The sequence below is a fragment of the Eufriesea mexicana genome, unplaced genomic scaffold (genome assembly GCF_001483705.2).
Source record: "Eufriesea mexicana isolate 0111107269 unplaced genomic scaffold, ASM148370v2 scaffold2545, whole genome shotgun sequence".
NCBI lineage: Eukaryota > Metazoa > Arthropoda > Insecta > Hymenoptera > Apidae > Eufriesea > Eufriesea mexicana.
In genome coordinates this window covers 315,798-338,216 of record NW_016910608.1, presented here as the reverse complement: position 1 = coordinate 338,216, position 22,419 = coordinate 315,798, and the positions used below count along the sequence as shown (strand labels likewise).

Genomic DNA, 22,419 nt, shown 5'->3' with positions numbered 1-22,419 from the left:
AAATTGAGTAATTAATAATTTTTCACTGCCGGAGCCATTCTATCCTTTTCTATCCCCTCTCTGTCCTTGTCTACCACGTGACCATCACTTCGTCGACCTCCTTGCCTATTCTATATTCCTATCACTTTCTTGATTTTTGAGCCCAAATCATAGATGGCGCTGATCGCAGGCGGTAAAATTTTTATTCGAACTAGATACCACTTATAGTCAGGCGCTAATAATACACATTAATAAATCAATTCGGCAGCAGAAAATTAATACATTTCCAAGTTTTTGTAATTAATTCGTGAACATTTATAGCTGCGCAGCAAAGTTGGAATTATAGGCAACATTCTTATACAATGTTTAATTTAATAATTAGTTATTAGTACATAAGATTGCTATAAAAAATTGTTTTTCTTGTATAATATTCTTATTAAATAATAAATATATACTGGCCCAAGAGAGGGTAAAAAATAAATTTTTTTATTAACAAATTTTATTTACAATTTTTTATTTACAATGTTTTCATAGGTGAAAAATAAATACAAAATAAAAAATAGATTGAAAAAAAATATTAATTTATTGAACCGGAATCGAACCCCGGTCCTCGAGCATAGTAATTCTCGACTGTCACCGTTAGGCTACAATCCAAATTAAAAACTGGTGAAAATAAACTTATAATTAAAGTAGTAACAGAACTTTAATCGTAAATATCTCAAAAGTTATTGAATAGTTGTCGCTATAATTATATATTTTCTTAAACTGCATGACGATATCTACAAACCTGCAAAGTTTCAACCAAATCGGTGACCCGAAGGACTTGCACCCTCCTTGTTACATACTATTGGAAGGTCGGGAAGTTACATATATAGGAAGCGGAGGTTTTCCAAGGACTTTCTCGCAAGTTCTCGAACCTCCTTGAAGTTGGAATCCATCTAGTGCCGAGTTTGATGGTTGCTACAATTACAAACATAATTCTAATATAAATTCCAATTTTAATTAAGAATATAATTCTTTTGATTATAAACATAATTCTTAAAAAACAAAACTTTGATATTACGATTATTCCCTTAATTTTCCCAATTTATCTCTTACTCTTCCACATTCTTTCTATATAAATTCTATAGTCCACTAAATAAAGAATTACCAAACTTTCCTTACCAGTAAATTAAACGTACACAAATCGTTTGGGAAACTTTCAAACTGCAAGATACTAGGATAATAATCTCATAATTTTCATGCTCCCTCAGCGATCTTCGGTTAAATTAAACGTCAAACATCTGGAGGGGATACCGGGACAAATTAGGGCGAAAATAGAGAGCGAAACGCGTCCCTTTCGATCGTCCCAAGTGCTATACCAGTTATGCTACTTTGAAGAAAGCACGCGTTAAAGTTGCTGCGAAGAGGGAGGCCGGATACATCGAAGTTATTACATCAACACGGGAAAGTCGTTATCCAGGAGAGCTGAAAGAGATTTACGCGATAATAAAAGATATTCAAGGAGAGCGGAACGACAGCGACGAATTATGGCAGGCTGGAACATAGGTAAAGCCGTAATCTACCTGCAGCGAATGGGACGTCAATTTATCGCGAGTTTTACGAGAGAAATATTTTCCACGAAATAGTTCCCTTCACTCTAACGAATATTAGTTTCAAAGCTCGACTCCCCTTCTATCTAATTATCTCGCGAAAAGCGCCGCTAAATTTGTTACATCCCTTTCTTGTTATCGAACAATTGTTACCCCGTTGCACCGACGCAGGGAAAAATCAAATTACCGAAAATGAAATTGCTATTCTCCAACGCGCCCGATGTATTTTTATCGACGTACCTTTATCGTAATTTAAGCAGGACAAGCGTGTTATTTCGTTACATTATCTCGGTTACGTTATTGTTACGCGTTCTGCAGAAAGCAAATTTTATCGGCGCAATATCTATTATTCAGTCGCAGATACATATATCGATTTTAACCTACGGGCATTTATTGTACCGTTGTTTAGGTTACAATTAATTGTAATTGCAACCTACTCGTTCAATCTTCCGATATCCGTTTTAATAACCAAATACGCGAGAGCGTTGCAAACTACACGTTGTACAAACAACCCCCACTTACGACGTGACGAAACGACCTCTTATTGACATCCATGTATAATTTATGTATGATTTAACGATTTTGCTTAATTACCGAGTTAATCTAGTTGTCCAAACAGCTTCTATGGCAAAAGCAAAATGAAGAGGAAATTCTTTACTCTTCAGCTGAGAACTCGACCTCTCAGCTGAAAAAGGGAAGCAAGGGGGCTACGAGAAATGGAATCAAAAAAGGGGAAAGGAAGATTGGTCGGGAAGTCTCGTACCCTGGTTACGACGTGACGAAACGACCCATTATTGACACCTATGTTTATTCCTTCTAAAGATTTTGCGTAATTACCGAATTAATCTAGTTGGCAAAACAGCTTCTATAGCAAAAGCAAAATGAAAAGGAAATTCTTGACTCTTCAGCTGAGAACTCGACCTCTCAGCTGAAAAAGGGAAGCAAGGGGGCTAAGAGAAATGGAATCAAAAAAGGGGGAAGGAAGATTGGTCGGGAAGTCTCGTACCCTGGTTACGATGTGACAAAACGACCCATTATTGACACCTATGTTTATTCCTTCTAAAGATTTTGCGTAATTACCGAATTAATCTAGTTGGCAAAACAGCTTCTATAGCAAAAGCAAAATGAAAAGGAAATTCTTGACTCTTCAGCTGAGAACTCGACCTCTCAGCTGAAAAAGGGAAGCAAGGGGGCTACGAGAAATGGAATCAAAAAAGGGGGAAGGAAGATTGGTCGGGAAGTCTCGTACCCTGGTTACGACGTGACGAAACGACCTATTATTGACACCTATGTTTATTCCTTCTAAAGATTTTTCGTAATTACCGAATTAATCTAGTTGGCAAAACAGCTTCTATAGCAAAAGCAAAATGAAAAGGAGATTCTTGACTCTTCAGCTGAGAACTCGACCTCTCAGCTGAAAAAGCGAAGCAAAGGGCACTGAGAGAAATGGAATTAAAAAAGGGGGAAGGAAGACTGGTCGGGGAAGCCTCGTACCCTGCAGTTCTCAGTCGGTTCGCTGTATTTCAAGCCGACTTGTCTAGGTCCCCTTGCAAAGATCGTAAGCCGGAGGAGTATCCAAACAAACGTGCTTTAAAGCATCGGTGACTTCGCGCGGAAACGTTGCAGAGGGAATCGTATTCGGATTAATCCCGACGCTATGCCGAAGGGAAATACGATGCAATACGTGTCCAATGTAAATATCCCCCGCCTCGTCGAATGCAAATATTTGCCTTTTACAATTTTGTACCGACTCTCTTCTGTCTAACGCTGCGCAACTATCGCTATAATTTTCGGGCAGACGATATTTGCACCGGACAAATGTGAACCCAAACGCGATGCACCTCTCGTATCCACGGTTTATCCGCCCCTGATTCACGAGCAACTTCTACTGGAAGATATAGCATTCACAGTTGTGGATCTTAATTTTGATCAATTTTGAAATCTTTCAAAATTGCATTCCTACGTAGGTAGGAATCTTTAATCCTTCTTTGTTCAATGTAGGCCAACATCCTCGCGAAATATGTAAATTGAGAGAAACATAGTGTAATATTTTAGTTTAAATAAATTAGCAGATATCTGTCTGCATAGGATTTATTATTGCAGCATTAATCCCACAAATATTAAAGCAAACGTTAATTGCTCCCCTGTATGTATTATTGTGGTTATCGAGAGGAATTTATGCAAATACCTTTATAAATACGAAGACCAAGATCAACAACGCGGGAGTTTCTCGAGTACCCGAAGAAACAACAAGTAAACAGCGAGTATCAGGCGGGATACACTCCTGGGATTACACGAAATTACGAAATTAACATGGTATTCGACAATATTTCTTCAACAACTTAAATCGTCTCCGTTACCACTCGCTTTACGGTCCATAAACCGTCTTAAATTCTGGATCATCAAATATTCAAACATCTCGCAGCTTTCACCGACAAAGTGTACCGAAAATCTCGAATATCGAGCACCGTGAACTTTCCACGGGGATGGAGAGCATAGGCGGTTCAGGGACGTCGGATCAGAACGATTATTTCAATCACGCTCCACCCCTAAATATCGGAACTTCTTACTTTACAACTGTTCCACGCGAAGGCCGGTTCATGAATTACAATGCGCCGAACGTTAATTCCGAAGTGTTGGAACTCGAACGAAGAACACCCGGCCCCATTGTCGGTCCGTGCTGTGCCTCGATTAATTAATACTTCTTGATAACCTATCGGAGTCCCGCTACTTCCGTTCCCCGTTCGATCATCGATCGGTTGCGGAGGAAACGGAAGCCGAGTTCCTTTCTTCCGTTCGAACGCAGACGGAACACCAGGAAACCGTAAAGAACAGGGGGATCCTGAAGAGGATTTGTATACCTTTCGTTAGCAAGCCGGGCAGAGATTAAACGCAAACAAGAAACAGCGGCGAAACGGCGACGATAATAAGAAGCTCCTCTTTTTCCGGCATGAAAGTGGATTTTATTGATGAGCAAAGATCTTCCTGCTTGGGAGAAGAGGATTGCGAATTTCGAGGAACTTCTACGCCGTTGGTGGAACTAGATTCCCCAGGTTGTAGTCTCCAACTGCTCAGTGTGAGGAAATTTCTTAAATACGGTGTCGAGGAATTTATAAATTTGTATATTAAGAAGAAAAAATGGAGAAAGATAATTATACAGAATTTTAACAGATAGAATTTAGAGAGCTATAAGATCCGTTATAGTCTTTTAATAGTCAAGTCCTAAGTGCTGAGCAATTCGCGACCAAGTGTTTATTTATTTCGTATTCGAGTTAAACTTCCATTTTGTTTTAGGTTATCGGACACGAGGTGTCGGTCAAAAACCTAAGTTAGGCTGATAGGCTTCAGCATTTGGGATCTAGCTAACAGATGGGCCGCAGGAGGTCGAGCCCAGAACGCGTGAGCTGGCTTCGAGCGACCCAGACCTTCCTTTTCATAAAACAAAGGGTGACGTAGCTGTAGTCATCCCCCCGGAGGTCCTCACTCTGAGGGAGGAATCTTTCTTGCTATAAAACAGAGTTAGAGTCAGTAGAGTCAGCTAAGAATCAGCTAGGTTAGTAGAGCCAGCTGAGCTAGTCAGTCGCAAAGTTAGTCACTCAGTCACGAAGTTAGTCGCAGAGTTCGTCAGTCAGACACGAAGTTAGTCACAGAACCAACCAATCAGAGAGCTAGTCATGAGTTAGGTTAAGCTAAGTCGGAGTATAGAGCAATTGGAATCTATGTGATAGATTCTATGTCAGAGATTCACAGGGTAGCGTCTTCGTTTCAGTACCTCATTTATCATCTCCACCTTGATCCCTATATATATAAGGAAGAATTTAAATCCCTCTAAAAATCCGCAGGCAGACGAAGGAAATTTAAATTGAAAATCTTGGAAGCTTCGCGCAACCATCTTTGATCATCCATTACTCGATTGAAAATGTCAGTAGCTACCTATCGCGCCATGATCCTAAAACTTTCAAAGGTTCCATCGAATTCGCACTAAAATTCAACTACGCTCCGTGTTCGTGACTCGCGCTTGAAACGATTCGCAATGTTTCGAAATCGCGTGGCTCGGCGACCGTGCAAACCGCCCAAACGATGGCCTCTACGAGGTCTCGAGCGGTAGGCGTCGTGAAATTTTCACGAATCAGCCGATTTGCATGCGAAACACGCCGTTTAATACGGCGGACGGCGAAAGCGATAAGAAGCAAGGCTGAGGTACAGGAAGACGACGGAATTTTCAGTTCGAATGGCCAGGTAGTATCGGGAATAAGCGCGATAAATTGGATCCACCCGATCCGCCATGCTGCTAACCCACTCAAACTTTGATTTACTTCCGATCCTGTTGGCGAAATTACAGAGTTCTTGTCGTGTCGGTAATTGAACCGGAGAGTGTTTATGAGTCGGTACTGCTAGTTTTACAAATGGATTAAAGAGGCAAACTCTTTCTTTAGAAGGAGTTGCCTTCGACTTCGAGATAGAGGATAAAGTAATTTACGGTTCAAGTTGAAATATTTTTAATTAATGCAGTGGTCTGCGAAGGTATAAGACCTGGTCAGCTACGATGGATACTTACGAATTCGTGAGGTGAGCTTAAATGTGGGAATAAAATGAGTGCGGCCCTGACAGAATGTAAAAAGTGTTTGGGCTTAGAACGAAACTGACCACGTGCAAGAGGATTGACTGCAAAGAATGCTCATGATAGAATCGAGTGAAATTTTAGGGATGCGTCCAAGGTGGTTGAAGTACCTAGTCCAACGAGGTTGCGTGGGAAACAGCATAATTAAGAAAAAAAAACCTGAGTATAAAACAGGACAGAATGAATGATTAAAAGTAAGGGTGTGAGAGAACAGTTTTGAAAGAATAGTTTGGAAAGTCATTTCAGGAAAATTAGTTGTAAGAGTCAGTTTCAAGAAAGATCAGAAAAGTGTGCCCATAGCGAACCCCTCTTGTTTCATAGCAAGCATATTTTATTCTATTAAGAAGCCAACAATACAATCTTAAGTAAATCCACCCAAAAACGATCCTACGTAAATTTTATTATAAAATATTTTATCCCATAGGGATTATAATTGGTCGATTAGACGAAGATCATGGAATTTATTTATTCGAGTGACGTGTGAAATTTTCATATTCGTGGAAGAGGTATTTAGACAAGTATTTCCATAATGTCCATTATTTTATTGGATCACGAAAATGCACTTCAAGTTAAATAACCTTAGCCAATAGCTAAGATCTCCATTCCATCAGCATCAATCTGCATCTTCTGCTCTTGCCCTAATTAACTTACTACGCTTGCAAACCCTCGACTCCCCAAAATCTGCAACCCCATTCTCTCCGTCGCTTCGCTATAGCAAAGATCAATAAATCCCATCTGAAACCCATCGGAAGTAGAAATATTCGACTCGTGTGGTATGAAACCTTGCCGTAAAATCGTTTTGTCTCGAGAGAAATGATATCGGTTGTATCATGAATTACCCGTGATTTTTTCGTTTCCTATTTTTCTTCACTCACTCGACTATCGTTATTCCAGAGCTGTTTCTCGTCTACACTTTTCGCGTGCACGAACGATTGGTTTCGCGAGTAATCAAGAAACCAGTGGACCGTGAATCCTGGCAATTGGCTGATTCAATGCGCGCCAGTTGCACCGGTTCTTCCTTTCGAATCGACCCGGCTACATGGCCAGTAGGCGATCGGTTAAAGAAATCCACGGTAGACTGGCGAAATATAAGGAGAACGCACGAGTTAGGTGAGTTCTTATGGTTCATGAATAAATGGCTGGCCATTTATCGAATGATACCCTTTTTACGAATTAGAAAAATTTGCGACCATCTTTTCTCATTTTTCTATCGTTTTCATTTTTCTTTTCTGTTACACACATATACACGTAACATTCAGCAATATTATTGTTACAAGTGTACAAGAAAGATTTAAAAAATCTGTTGCGACCTGAATACTGCAATTTTCACGGTAGGAGTTTCGTGGGGTTTTGATAATATTGTTGGGAATCGGCCCACTTTAAATTAACCCTTTGCACTTGACGATTTTTTGGTTAAAGAAGAGCAGGAGTTCAAAGATTTTCTGCTATAAAGCTGACGACATTTTTTGAAGCAGTAAATAAGAATTCGTATGATAATTAACACCTAGAATTATTTGATTTCGCAACCTCGCACACCGTTACATTATCTTAAATTTGACATATTGATTGATATCAGTCTTCGAACTTTTATGAAATGGCGACTGAACGGCGCCTCTAGAGTTCAAAGGGTTAATCGAGCTAGACCTGGCTTCGGGTGAACTAAAGATTTCTGACGCGTGACTGTCTCAGGCGCTGAGTTGGTCGTCGTGGGTCTGTCTCGACTGCCTGGTCGTGATGCTTGTTTTGTCTTCTTGGGATGTTTAGGAGGACTCTCCTCGTGACTGCTGTCTCGGTGATTTTATAAGTTTGTGTGTCTACTGATCGGTTGGTGTGAAAAGTAAGTGGTGTGTGTGTGTCTTCCTACTGGCTGTGAATAATATTGGGGGTGTGTGTTAGCTTCGACGTCTTTCGGTGGTGGTGGATGTTTAAACAATTTGGCTATCATTCACCATGTCTATCGTCTTAAGGGCGATTCATTGACATTGACGAGTGTGCACGAATCAAGGGACGCTTGCAATGACATAACACAGTCCTCCACTTAATTTGGGACGTTCGGTCCTGGGGCCGCAACAAAATCAGAAAATTCTTCTGGTGTCCGCTTTTACCCTATGCACGTTTCTATTTTGTCATTCGTATAGAGCCATAATGAATTTTAAAAATTGCATAGTCGTAATGCGAGGTACTACAACTGGAATAACGAAAATTGAAGAAAGCATTGAACGAATGCCCATAGAAATTTCTGCAAGGAACGTAAAATCTACATACGACACTGCGACGAGAGCGTAATAAAGAATATTAAACGCGCGACGTGGCTTTTTAATTCCAAGCATACAAGCAGTCCTCGTACAACCGAAACCCATACCAAACGACCTGCACGGGATACAACGAGGTACAGAAACTTCCGTAAAAACCCACTTCGCGAAAGAAGCCCGTTATGCAAATTCCAGGTGCACCTTGGAGCCCGCGCGCGCGCGTTCAGAAGCGCATTCCTTCATCGATACAAACGGTCATTATACACGGAGCAACAAAGCGAGGCATGCTTGAACCCCGGCGCTGGACGAAGCGTTCTCGTGTTCAGAGGAGCAGACGCCGGTCGGAAAGGGATAAAACAAACAGACAGGACAGAGACGAGGGAGAGTTGCTTCGAATGCTTGCGGCTGTCTGAACAGGACCCCGCTGCTTGGCCATTTCCAGGCCGGTTCCGGTTGCACCGGAAATGTTACCAAACAGTTTACATCTTCGGCCTGCTCTTTACAGTCCCGGTAACATGCTGTCTCCGTTTCTGAAGCTGCAGGAAACGGCGAAAACAGCTTTCCCGCGTTCCCAGGGCCGTCTCCTTCGCTCTTCTCTTCCGCCCCCTTCCTCCCGTTTCTCCTTTTTCGACCCCGATACGCCAGCAACGAGCGACTTCCGGCGAATAAAAGGAGGGAACGAGGTCTTTCCGATGCGTCGTGGAAACGCTGCTACAATGCACTCGACCGATCTCGATGCTGCAAATCGAGGAACAAACTGAAGCTTCTCGACTTTTACGCTCCTGGCTCGTACCCCTTCGCGCCCCCTCGTGATTTCCAGCCCGGAATTTCGGGAAAGATCCAGGAAATTACGGTCCGTTTCGAGGCTGAGAAACGCTCCTTTCAGTTCGCGTTCTCCATGCCGTTTCCAGCGGTTTTCTTCAATGGATGTATCATTTTCCTTTTTTCGATTTTCGCCTTTTCTCAGCGCAACGAGTTACGGACGTTTGTTACGGACGTTTGTTACGGACGTTGCGCGTTGTTGAACATCAAAGAGATGTTTCAGATTCGTTATGCGATTTAATACTACTCGACACTCTTTACACGATGGTCGTACTCCGTGTAAAAAGTCAGGGAACAAGCGATTCGTAACGGAGTTTAGAACGTGCGTTTCAAAGTAAACAATAGAGAAAGCAATTTAAAACGCAGACTTATACTCGGTAACAGGACTTTTTAACGTTCCGCGTTTCCCTCTGTTTGGAAATGAAAATAGGCGAAGTGTGTGTTAAAAGAATTGAGTAAGTATGAATGAAACCTGTTAAAAAAATCGCTTAATTAGACAAGTCCTGTTAAAAAGTGTAACAAAAGCGAGTAAAACGCGCTAAAAAAGCACCGCGTGAAAAGAGTTACTGATGTAGTTTTCCTCACAAATTTTCCCACTTTTCTCTTGAATAAGATGTTATATAATAAAATATTTTTGTGTATAGTTTTATGCACTAGGCATTTATTAACGGGATATTTAGTCAGCGTCGGTTTAATGACTATTAAAACTACTTTGCTCTTATTTTCATATAACTATTCAAATACCTATTAAAATAACTATTTAAATAATGACAAATTTTTTATCGATGTATCAACCTTTTCTTTTTAATTTTAGAAACGAAAATCGGTTTAAAGAGCTTTTTATTTCAAGTCGATGCGATTTAGAGCTTTCGTGGTTCGGAAGAAACCATCATTTTTGAGCTTTCGCTATCGCTGTCCTGCTCGCTCGCACTTCTTCGCGAGCCTGTCCCAAGTCTGGCACGCGTGCGATGGTCAGTGACAGCGACCGAGTCAGCGCTTTTTCTACTACTACTACTAGCAACGTACGCATTTCCAGGAAAAGAAATGGGTCACGGAATTTCGACCGCCATTCAACATTCCGCGCACTCGACACGCTCCCGTTTAAAACCTCGTATCTCGAGAACCGATTCGGATATCGGCTTGTAACAAAATGCGTTTTCAAGTGTACACTCCACGCTATCTACTGGCTGGATTTTGGCTTTAAATTTCGTGATCCTTCCCGCTGGATTTCGTGGCTGAAGTTAATGTATCGCGGAACGTGCAATAGCGTGCTTGGTTCCACCGATTGCGAGTAAACTAAAATCATTTCTCGAATTTTTGTTGCTGTACGTATTATTAAACCCATGGTAGGAAATTTTAAGAATTTATGGATCATATTTATTCGCGGATTATGACGTCGATTGCTGCGATGGTATAGATGCTGTAGCATTGCTTCTTTTTATCGGTAGAATTCCGTTTCGCTGTCTTTGTGTTGCACCTTTTCTTGTTGGAATATTTCCTTTCTTGAAAGATCCTTCTTCGATTTAAGAATATTCTTCAAAATTTCTCCGTGCCGGAATCGCTGAGCGTGGAAATCTTTTCAAGTCCTATTTCATCGAGGTGGAGAGTACTTTAAAAGGCTCGAGAAGAAATCGATCTGCAGTGTATCTTAATATTAATAAGAATTTAAGAGGAATAGCCAATACTCTGGCGACTTAAGAAATACGAAAGATATCTCGAACAGCAGGGAATAGTACGAGTATACTTACGCGATGCTTCGTTATTGTAATTATTCGTTGATTAGCAACTAAGAGTGCTTTACTTTGCGCACCGGCGTAGCTTGAAAGTATAATTAATGTTCCTACGCGTTGCACTGGCTTGTGTAATAATATCATACACTCCGAATATTTACGTTGCACTCCAGTCCACGTTACGTATGTATTTTTCTTAGAACCAGACGGTTGTTTCCGTCGTTATTCCCTGGTCTCATTTCCAGAAGTCTTCAACATCGCACAATTGTCAGTAACGTAATTTTAATAAGAACCAACTGCTGGCTATCCAAATATTCTCCAGCATTTCGTACGAAGAAATGAAGTTCTAAAAAAATAAGTTAAAATTGGAAAGATTCCTCGGTAATAATAAATTAAATCAAAAATATGAAATTAATTCCAAAAATCGAGTAATCTTTTTATGGATTCGAAATGCTACGTTTTTCCATGATTTTCCGCAAATTGTCAATTATTTCTTTCATCCACTGTTGGGTTCTTAAATGTACTAAATGTAAAAGAAATTCAAAAACTTGGGTTTCATGAACCAAACTACGAGAATAGAAATCCCAGGGAAAGTAAAATAAAAATGGGACGTCCAATCTGACACAATGGTGGCTTAATAAAAAATACATTTTCGATGCTCGAGAAATAAAACGAAGCCACGCGATTTGTCATCATCCATGCGAGATCGATACGCACGATTTTTCTCTTCTTTTTATTTTTACCTCGCGAGATGTCGTACAACCTCGATTGTCGGTTCTATCGGGTTTGCCGGACTAATCTCCTACCGATTAATCTATCGACTATCAGGTGGCCAAAAATCTCCATTTTTGATAATTTATGGGGGCGAGTATAGGAGCTATACGTAACTCGTGAAATAGATTGAAAAATATTACCAAATCGTTGAGAAAAAATATCCCTACCTTTATAACATGAATTACGTCTTAATAAGAACAACGAATTTTATTCCCATAGAATTTATCATGAATTTCATTCGTACAATGGTTGGTTGATTTCACGTAAAATCTGAGAATTATCCTAGTTCTTCAAAGATTTTTCTGCGGGGAGATATGTCAAGCTGAGAGTGAAGCATTTGCTTCAAACTTGAATTTATGGTTACGAATCTTATTTTTATTTTATGCCGAATCGATACAGTTGGAAATGACACCGAAATTGTAAAAGGACTCAGAGCCCGCGAAACGCGGTTCAAAAATATATCAGGTGATATGTCTATCCTATACATCGTCTGTGTCAGGATCCTCTCTAATCGCGACCGACACGCGATATTTCAGCTCTATTCCGAATCGATTTTGAACCATGCCGCTTGTTAGTGTATGGTCCTTCGTCATCATGGCTGCCCTCCTATCCTTGTAATTTGTCATCGATGATACAACGGAGTAAGTACACTTTTTGGGACACGTTTATCGCTTGTCGCGATTCAGGCCGTTAGATAAGTATCACTGTTCCCCTGTTTTGCATGGTGTGTCCCTCAGGCGTGAAGAAAATGAGGTCTTTTCGTAGAGACGAGGATCCAGAGACGTCTATTTCTTTTTAAAAAGCATACCGAGGTAAGAAAAACCTTCGAAGTACTGGCAAATCACTATTCAACTAAATAAAAATTAGTTAATAAATTTTCAAGTTAATTTCAAATTAATAAAAATTAATTCGCGACGAATCGGAATTCGACGATAAAATCGATACAAAATTGAAAAAGCGAAAGAAATAAATAATTCGGTAGTTACATTAGATTCTGTACGAGATTCCGAGTAGAGCTACCACTTATAAAATCACGGATCTAGGACAAAGAGTAGTAAATCCTCGGACTTTCCCGACTAAAAGCCGGACACGTCTAACTACTTCTTAAATTACGTATGGTACACGGAAATAAAAGTTTCAGCGAAGTCTAAGCTGTGACCACGATTAAAAAATAAGAATAAAATATGGTCGTAGAGAACAAGTGTTTCATTTACGATTCTACATACGTGTACTAAAATCCCCTAGAATGTCCCTAGACGCATTAAAAACTAAGATAGCGTTGCTTTCCAGATAATTTATAGGTTTTTAAATCGTCTTTCGACGATTGGGTCGATGAATAGATTTAAATTCGATTTATCCTATTTATTTGTCCATTTGAAATAAACTTTGGTCCCCTATCAGTCTTCTCCTTATGTACAACCTGAAATACGCTCTACGTGTCTGTTACGTGTTCCCCTGCATAACTGTCACAGCGATTACGCGAAATAGAAGCGAGATCACTTACCCTTGCCATAAGGAGCAAGCAGCAGGAGATTCACCAGAGCAGCGCCGGTATCGTGTCCAATCAACGTGATATTTGTCGGATCGCCCCCAAAAGCAGCGATATTTTCGCGTATCCAGCGCAGTCCCATAGCGATATCCTTCAAGGCCAGGTTCCCACCGGATCCTGGCGTTCTGTCTGGATACGGACGAGTCCTCAGGAAACCTGGAACACGGCCAGCCATACTTGACTCCACCACTTGCGCGTGTCTTTTTCTCCAAGAAATACGCCGAACGACGACGATTCTATTTTTCACTCTATTAAATTTATTTTTCGCTCATACCTTCCGCCATTCCTCCACTTCTACCGTCTGCTCATAATTCCTTCGTTTATTCTATTACTCCTCTCTCTCTTCTCTCTATCTCGCTCTCGTAATTATAAATCGATTAGGTACAAAATAAAATAGATATTCGACAAAAATATGTAGGGACACATCCCAGATGCGGAAAACGAAGGTTTTCTCGTAAATATTTTCGTCTTCATCGAGACATCGAGGGTCCCGGGCCAATGGGGGCCTGGTCTATGTCTTTGCCACCAGGGCCCCATGACTCGCGGACCACCTCGATGCCTAATGAGCGATGAAAACGTTCGTTTACGTCTCTCCAAAGACACGGGTCTTTCCCAAAAAGCTAGCCTTCGGCTTTTCGCATCTGGTCCCCCGTATATAATAAAGTCCTACTAAGGAAACGTGTTGATATTTTCACTCCATCCCTCTCGTCCTCCATCTTCAAATACAGGTTATAAAATTCAAATCGGAGCCATTTTTCTACCCAGCTTAATTTCGCGATAAAGTCGCGTCGCAAATCCGATTGTCAATGGATCGCAGAGAAGCGGGGACCAGTGGGATCAGCTCGTTGCTACAGCCACGGGCACTGTAATCGAATACATTAAAGGAGCCGTAAAATATTAATCCTCGATCGGATGGATTTATGCGAGCGTCCGACGCGCGCAATTATAATGTTAAATAATACGACGGCTTGGTGTATCTGCTGCACACGCGTGCACGTGTGTTCGTAACGTTTGGACAGAGTTTAACGCGGTAAATGAATAACGAGCGAGCTTTTGGGAGAATAAGAATATATCCAGTCGGGCTGAATTATTTGTTCCTTGTTCATGTTTTATTTCCATGTTTTCTTCTACATCCAGCGTTACTCATAGCAACTTACGGGCTTCCCGTTTCTTCTCTTTTATTTTATTCACCGTGGAACAAAAAGCGAGGAACAGTGGTACGCGTTCTTTTTTCCAGCTCGTGTGCATTCGATTGAAGAAATTAATTGGAATATTTTTTGCATGCTCTTCCGTGTATCTTTCGGTTACCTGCAATCGATAGGTCGAAAATTGTAAATTGCATTGCTCGTGTAATACCTACCTAATATTCCCAGACGATAGTTCAGCGTGATCACTATAACGTGGCCAGCACTGGCCAACACGGATCCATCGTAGACGTTCCCGGTTCCCCATTCGAAACTTTCACCGTGAACGTACACCATCACTGCGTATGGTGCTGCTAGTCCTCGAGATCCTGGAAAATTATTATGATATCTCGAAAAATTCAAATATCGTAAGAATAAATTATTTAAAAAATCATACATTTTGAAGGAATTTATCAATTTCGAAGTCTCGACGAAGTCTTAATGATATTTAAATATTTTCCTGGAATTTTTTTATCTAAATACATTTTGAAACTTCGAATTTTGGAATATCTACGAGAATTCCAATCTTAGTTTTCTATTTCAAGATTTTCATATTCGTCTGAAACGTAAATTAATCTTCACGGCATGTTTCACGATGCAATGGGATATTTTTGGATACCCGTCAACTGGATCGATGAATCACGAACAGATTAGTCGAGATGCGATCGAAATCTTTAATACGCGACATAACATTCGATTTAGCCCGAAACTCAAGCCATTACCTAGCTATCGCGATCAATCGATCTTACAAAGATTTATTACCATCGTAATAAACCAGCTCGCATTTGCGTGCCGCGTGTATTTCCATACGCGTCGTTCATCATTAACGCCGGCAGCAAAAGTGTCTTTCCAACGTGAAACAATGCGTAATTAAATGATAAGTTATCATTTCGCGATTTCATAAGGGTAACCGTCAGCCAAGAAGAACGATGACCGGCTTGAATTGGCCGGATTTAAATTCATTAGACAGAGGGGTGGTTTTACGTCCGGAACAGCATGGTGTCAGTTTGCTCCAAGTGCACGGCTTGTTACTCTCAGTAATGGTGAGTTACGTTGCAATAACTTCTGCATTTCTCCGCGCGTAGAGTCTCTGTTTATTAACTTGCAAATTATAATTCCATTTTCCCGTGTATTTCGTACGTGCATTTTCGCGGGATTCCAGCGTTATGGTGTAATGGAACCAATGGTGATAAACGAGAGCGACGAGACTCGGCTTCGTATCGTTTATTACAGATCTTTTCCCTGTACTATTTCAGGAATGCTAGGGTTTGAGAGTGAATGCAAGGGAACACTTGGGCATACCTAGCTAGGCGATGGACAATAAATAGCAGGCCAGGGTTCAGGTCGAATGTTCGTGATGACGTCTGGAGTACAAGACGAAAGACAAATGATCGCGTGCAAGGATCGAATGAACGGGATATTTATGACTGTATCGATTGCGAACAAGGAGCTAAAGTTAGGAATGCATCTGAGTGTTTGGAGTACCTGGCCCATCGAAAGCATGCGTAGGAAAGAGTACGTTTAAATAGGGATGCAAGGGCTGCCTTGACTCGGCTGTCGGCGATCTTTTCGTTACAGAAAAATAATAATTCGAATATATTCGTCCATAAAATCGACGATATTTTTAAAACAGTAAATGAGGAATCGTATATAAATTAAGACGTAGAATTATTTTACTTCGACATTCCACGCATCGTTGGATAAATTTAAATTTGATATATTAATTATCATCGGTCTTTAAAATTTGATTAACACTAAAACTATCGATCTTTAATGGGTACCTAATTATAACGTACACAGATTATAGTAATTTCAGCGGTACGATGAATATGAGTGAATATATTGATTACAGTTCTTTCTTAATACGAATTGATACCAATTTTATGCTTAGAGCAGGTGTATGTAATAAAAGGAAAATTATGGGACCAGTAATTTTCACTAGGTTGGTAGTTCTAGTATTAAATGGCGACTGAGGGTTGCCTCTCGAGTGCAAAGGGTTAAGAGTTCGTTGCGTAATCATATCAGTTATTAATCTAGTGTTTTAGTTTATACCTTACTCCTAAGTCTCTTTTAGCTCGTGATAAATATATATTAGAATAAACAACATCCTTTATTCCTTATATTTGCCAATCAAAAGTATCTCTACATATATACCGTAAGATAATACCCATATAAATATCTATATTCCCTTAATCGATAAAATACTCGATAAATGTATTAAATAAATTACCATTCGTGTCGCTGATGGAATAAAAATCCCTCTGCGACTGAATTAAATTAATCTCTAACTTATCGTCCCAGGAAGAATTGGAAATCTATTTTAATAAAATCGGAGAGGAGCAAAAGAAATGATAGGAAAAAATAAAACTTCTTCGTTCTACATTTACGCTCAGATTGTATGCAAGTAATATCTCTGGCAAATGCGAATAAATCAACATAAACTCGAGCAAGTATAAATGCAAATCATAAATACCGCTATCGTATGGACCATAAAGTAAACCTGGAATGCGTACAAAATAAAACTTCCGGCTACGCTGTACTATCGCTTTTAAGCTCGCGGGTAATCATTATCGCGCGTGTATAAAAGAGAAAAGGGAGAGGAAAAATGAGAGAAAAAAATTTGGAATATGAACGCTTCGGTCTGCTTGGCGCGAGACATAAGTCAACCAACCCTATTTTCCTTCACCTATTTTCTGGCTGTTCCAGAAGCTATTCGCCGGTAGATCGAAATCGATTTTCCGCGCGATTAATCCGCCCTGTTATCCCCGTTTACCTGTCATCGTAATATCGCGCCACGTCCCAGGTAACGTTAATCGCGCTGCAATCGCGACCGAATCGCTCTTTAACCGGCTGCTATAGCGGAAACGGACGCGAAGCGATTAGCGGGCGACGACGCTTTTATTGGTTTCGCCGAAAATTCAATTTCTCTATCGCGTTACAATCCGCTCGGCCGATTTAATTGGCAGCGGCTCGCCCGGTCGAAAGCGGCGGAACAACAACGGGAAACTCCCTCGCGATTTCCTCCATTGCGTAACAGCCATGGACGAGGGAGACGTGGGAAAAAAAGCTCCAGCAGATCGTTGATTGCGATGATACACGATTCTAAACGGAGGAAAAGGGAAAATTAAATAAAATCAGAATCTCCCGTGTCAGTGTGAAATTTTTCTTTTCGGAGGGGGTGAAATTGGGGGATGAAATTACCGAGAGAAAGGTTGATAAAAATATTTGGGAGAGAGTGATTCAATTTTGAGAGATTTTATATCAAATTTTGTCGCGTGTATGTCATACTTTGCACGAAAATAATTTCCATTTAAATTAATTATTAATCGTTTTTAACATATATACGTGTGTTTGTATATGTATCGATTTATGTTTAATTTACGGGAATTCCTTTTTGAGGGATAGCGAAGTCTCTAGAAAATGTTATCGACTATAATTTCGTCTTGTTCTCATTATTCTGCATTTTCAATTTTCTCTCAACCTCGACTCTTCTATTCCCCATCAATTTTACCACGTTAAAAATTTTTTATTTCGTACCTTATCTATTTTTCGCGAGTTGCTCGTTGCCTGTATTCGGAACACGTTGTCGCGTGATAAATGTATATCTTTCTGGCTCATCAAACTCCGGAAGACCGCGAGAAACGAACTTTCAATTCCAATCTCAACTTTCCGTCGCGCTCGCCCGTCTTCCGTGTTCACGCGTAATTTCACCCCCTTTCGCCACCGCCATTTTTTCCCTTGTTATCGAATAATTTATAAACACGGAACAGCCTCCGTTCGCGGGCTAAATCTAAAAACGAAGTTCGGCGAAGTTGCCGGCATTAGGGTGAGTTTTTAACCACGTCCAGCCTCGGTAAATTCGACTACGACGTTCATCGAATGATATACGAGCCCGGGCTCTTACTTTCGCGATAATACCCGGCATAAAGGTACTAATTACTTCGGAACTAATTACTTCGGGAAGTAACTTGTTTCGTAATACCGTACTGTTCCATAAACAGACGATAGGTGGCGGGCTCAAAATTTCCTGGCCGCGTGTTACTAACGCGTGCTAATTAATTGCGAGCATTACACCGGGAATCTTGCGAATATAAAGGCGAGATTCGCGCAGTTTAATTAGATACTTAATACGCGACATATATTCGCCGCTTCTCTTTTATTCGTCCCCATTTGCGTTACGTCAACGGCTCGTGACTTTTGCACCCTGTGTTTCCACGCGAACCTTGCATTTAAGTTTGTTAATTACACGGTGACCCGAAAGAAAAGGCAGGCGAGATTTACAAGCGAGGAAGAAACGCTGTTATCCTTTGTTTGCAATAACAAGCATTCTCGCGATTTGTTTCTCGCTGCTGGAAAATGGCCGCACTTTTCACCTTACCCCCGGATTCGATGGAACAAATATTATAATTTGACTCTTTGGGGTAAGCTGGAATTAAAACTGTCACACCATTTTGATGCTCCGTAATGCATGGTAGGACATTTCTGGTTCCACCTCGAAATATTATAACAGCTCATAGGTTCATATTTCGTCTTATTTACGTAAAGCAGTTGGTGAAACTTTCAACAAATGTTATAAATGTATTTCCTGGTTTTATGTGAAAAATCATAAAAGTAAGTTAATTTATATAAAAATTAGTTCCATGCCAATGTTGTTTCATTTAAAACGCGATAAAATTTCTATGCAACTTGGGTCTATTTTATTATCTAAAATCCTGTGCCGCAAAGAGCTAAGAAGTAAACTCTTTTTCTTCATATTCTCCAAAAATTTGGATTTATAAACGACACGCGTGAATTTTTTAACATCGTCCCAAAAATTCGATGCTGGTCCCTTTAATGGTCCATACGATCCTTGGGGAACCCTGTTTTAGACCCACAGAACAGACCTTCTAGTTTGATTTTTCTACCTTTTATGCATTTCTAAAAACAAAGGCGACAGTTATTTTTTCGTCGGTGAAAATTTGACTGAATTTTTTAACACGAAATGCCTCGTTGGGTGAGAAAACAAGAGAAAAGAGAGCGAACAGGCAATACGTAATGCAGTCACGCTTACCACTGCCGTGTATGTACAGGTTCAAAAACAGGCAGTCCTCGCTCTGGTTGGTCAGGAACATGTACAAACGTTTCAGCTGTTGGTATCTGCTCCTGGGCATTTGCAACAAAGCAGCTGTGTCATTGCTGATGTCCGGAAAGTGCTGCGGGCAAACGGCGCCGAAGGAATCCGCCAGCTTGATACCGTCCCAGGGGATCGGCGAGATCGGTGGTCGAAAACGTAAATCTCCTACGGGAGGTGCCGCGTACGGAATGCCTCGGAACACTTCCACGGGATCCAAGAATTGGTTGTTCAAATTCTGCGACAGACATTAGAGACATCAAAAAATGGAGGACACGATTAGCGGAGCAAGAGATTCGCGATTTTATCGAATTCGAAGAATTGATTAAATTTCGAGAATTTTTGCAGAGTGCGATCAAGTTAGGAAATTGATACCGTATAGTTGAAAATTTGTTTCTTACAGAAAAAAGATTTTTGATCGACTTCAGTTCTTTGTAATTTGACAGTTCTAAACGTAGGTAGAGTTAGTATAAATAAACTGTAGAATGTCCTGGAAGTTTGCTGGAGAAAGAATAAATGGACTAGATGGTTAGTAGGACGTATCGTGACTTTTAGTAAGGATTACCATAAGTAGTAACTCTTAAAACAAAACAAGAGATTTAACATATTTTACCATGCCCAGTTTTTATATAATATAAATATAAATATATACATATAACGCCTTTGAAACTGCAGCATTCCCATCAAATAAAGACTAATTATATCATAGACTCTAAACTCTTGAGTTATGAATTGACTTGTTGTGTTTGATATAATATACTATGCACTCCTTTTGAAATAAAGATCAGATAAGAGCATTTTAGAATATTTTTGGATTCTTGGTTAAGATATGAAAATACGGCTATGGTAATAATTTGGGAGACACAGGGAATATTTCGTGACACAGTGATAAGATGAAATATCGTTTAACGCGTAAATAAAATATTCCTTTTATATTCGTACTTATATAGAATGTTTATATAGAAATATTTGGTCCATGGAAATGAGGGAGAAATATTGCTTAAATAGTAAATAAAATCTTGGATATGTACGTATTTGGTCCTATATGAATAAAAGGACACGTTGTTTAGGTTAAGAATAAAATATCGTTTTGTATTCATATTTATCGATGCGGGGAAAATATTTGTTTCATGGAAATAAGGGAAAATACCTCGGTTGTAAATAAAATAACATTTAATGTTCATACTTACCTAAAGAAAATATTTTCTCTTAATACGGAAATAGGGGAGAACGTTGTTTAGGTTACAACTAAAATATTCCTTGAAATTCGTAATTATTTGGAGAAAATATTTGCCCTGCCGGGATGAGGAAACACTTGTTGTTCAAGTTGAAAGTAAATAAATAATGTTTAACGTTCATGTTTATGTATGCAGAGGAAATATATTCTCGTTATACGCGTACGAGGAGAAACGTTGTTTGAATGGTAAATAAAATATCGTTTGAAATTCATATTTATGAGAGTTTCTTACGAAGCGTGGATACGAAATTGCGCCGATAGACGAGGATTTCAATTATGGCCGTGAATTTCGACATACGCTAATAACGACAAAAGTACCTCGTTACTTTAATTCGGTGTGCGCGGTACCGATAGCGAGATCTCTGACGGTAATGTCTCTGCACGGGAACACCGAGTTAGATGTGAATCCTCTATTTTATGTACATAAACGTGGCTCGGATGTTCCTGTTACCGGAAACTAATTACCTAATTACCCTCAGCGTTTCGATTATCTCTGCTTTACGAGGGCTCCGCTGGATTCCCTACGACCCACAGACGCCGCGGTATGTCGATACGTCTCTTCGAACAACCTGGTCTCCTTTTTTAAAAATCGAAGAATCATTTTTTAAAAAATAAAAGACCACGAGAAATAAAAATCACGAGGATCGCAATTTTTTAAGCAAATATGATTTTAAGACGCGTCAATTTAAATTACAATTCAATTCGATTCCATAGAAGAATTCTTGACTGTCAACTGAACTTCTGGGTACATTAATACGTGAAACATCGGTGCGATATTGATATATCGATATATATTATGATAATAAGGTTGAAAAGAATTTAAATGAAAATAAAGACTCGTAGAAAAGTGCAGAATATTTTTATTATTTCTCAATTTAATCGAACGGAAGAAAATAAATAGGGAAATTTTTTTATAGAGATACAGAAAATTTTATTGGCAATCAATCGCTTCGCAGAATAGCATAAATTCGCGGGGCGTTTGCGCGGGGACGCTAACGAAATTCGATAATTGCTTTCGTTAGACGTAATTGCGCCGGGAAAAAAGGCGGAGAAGGGACGGAGAAAACATTGACATTCTTGGAAGCAATTATACCAGAAGGGCTAATAAATCTCGTTCGGTGCGCGTCGACGTTAATTGCACCTCCGGTTGCTTGCCGTGAGAGTTGCACTCTCTCCTCTTCTTTTCCATCCCCATTGAGGAACGGCGATGGAGCCGCATCGAGTTGAAAATCACGAATTCCCATTAACGGCAGGGCCCGTGATGTTACCGGGAATGATAAAAAGAGCAAGCCGACTAAGGGAAGACGCGAAAAAAAATTCTTGCCCCCGGCCTCGTTTCCACCCTCCAGCCCTCTGTAATTATGGCGTCTTCTGTCTTCCACGCTATCGAGGGGTATTTTATAACGAAATATGGCTCCAGCGTGGGCTCATGGCATCCCGTGAACTGCTATCCACGGTGATATACGTAGCATGCCTGCTTTATTACTATACGTAACGATCTCTTTACAGCGATTATTAATTCTCGGATTTAAATTACTATCGATCGCGATTCCTATTTAAATCCGAGAA

General features: G+C 40.1%; 1 protein-coding gene across 1 annotated transcript in view; it reads right to left on the bottom strand.

Moving 5' to 3' along the window:
- The window catches only part of NLG-5 (neuroligin 5), a 45,117-nt gene that overhangs the window by 11,888 nt on the left and 10,810 nt on the right, over positions 1–22,419 (bottom strand). The window contains exons 2-4 of the mRNA XM_017903737.1: positions 19,554–19,851; positions 14,680–14,832; positions 13,275–13,475 (exon numbers count right to left, since the gene is read on the bottom strand). Of these exons, the coding sequence (XP_017759226.1) occupies positions 13,275–13,475; positions 14,680–14,832; positions 19,554–19,851 (652 nt within the window). The remainder of the gene's footprint in view (positions 1–13,274; positions 13,476–14,679; positions 14,833–19,553; positions 19,852–22,419) is intronic.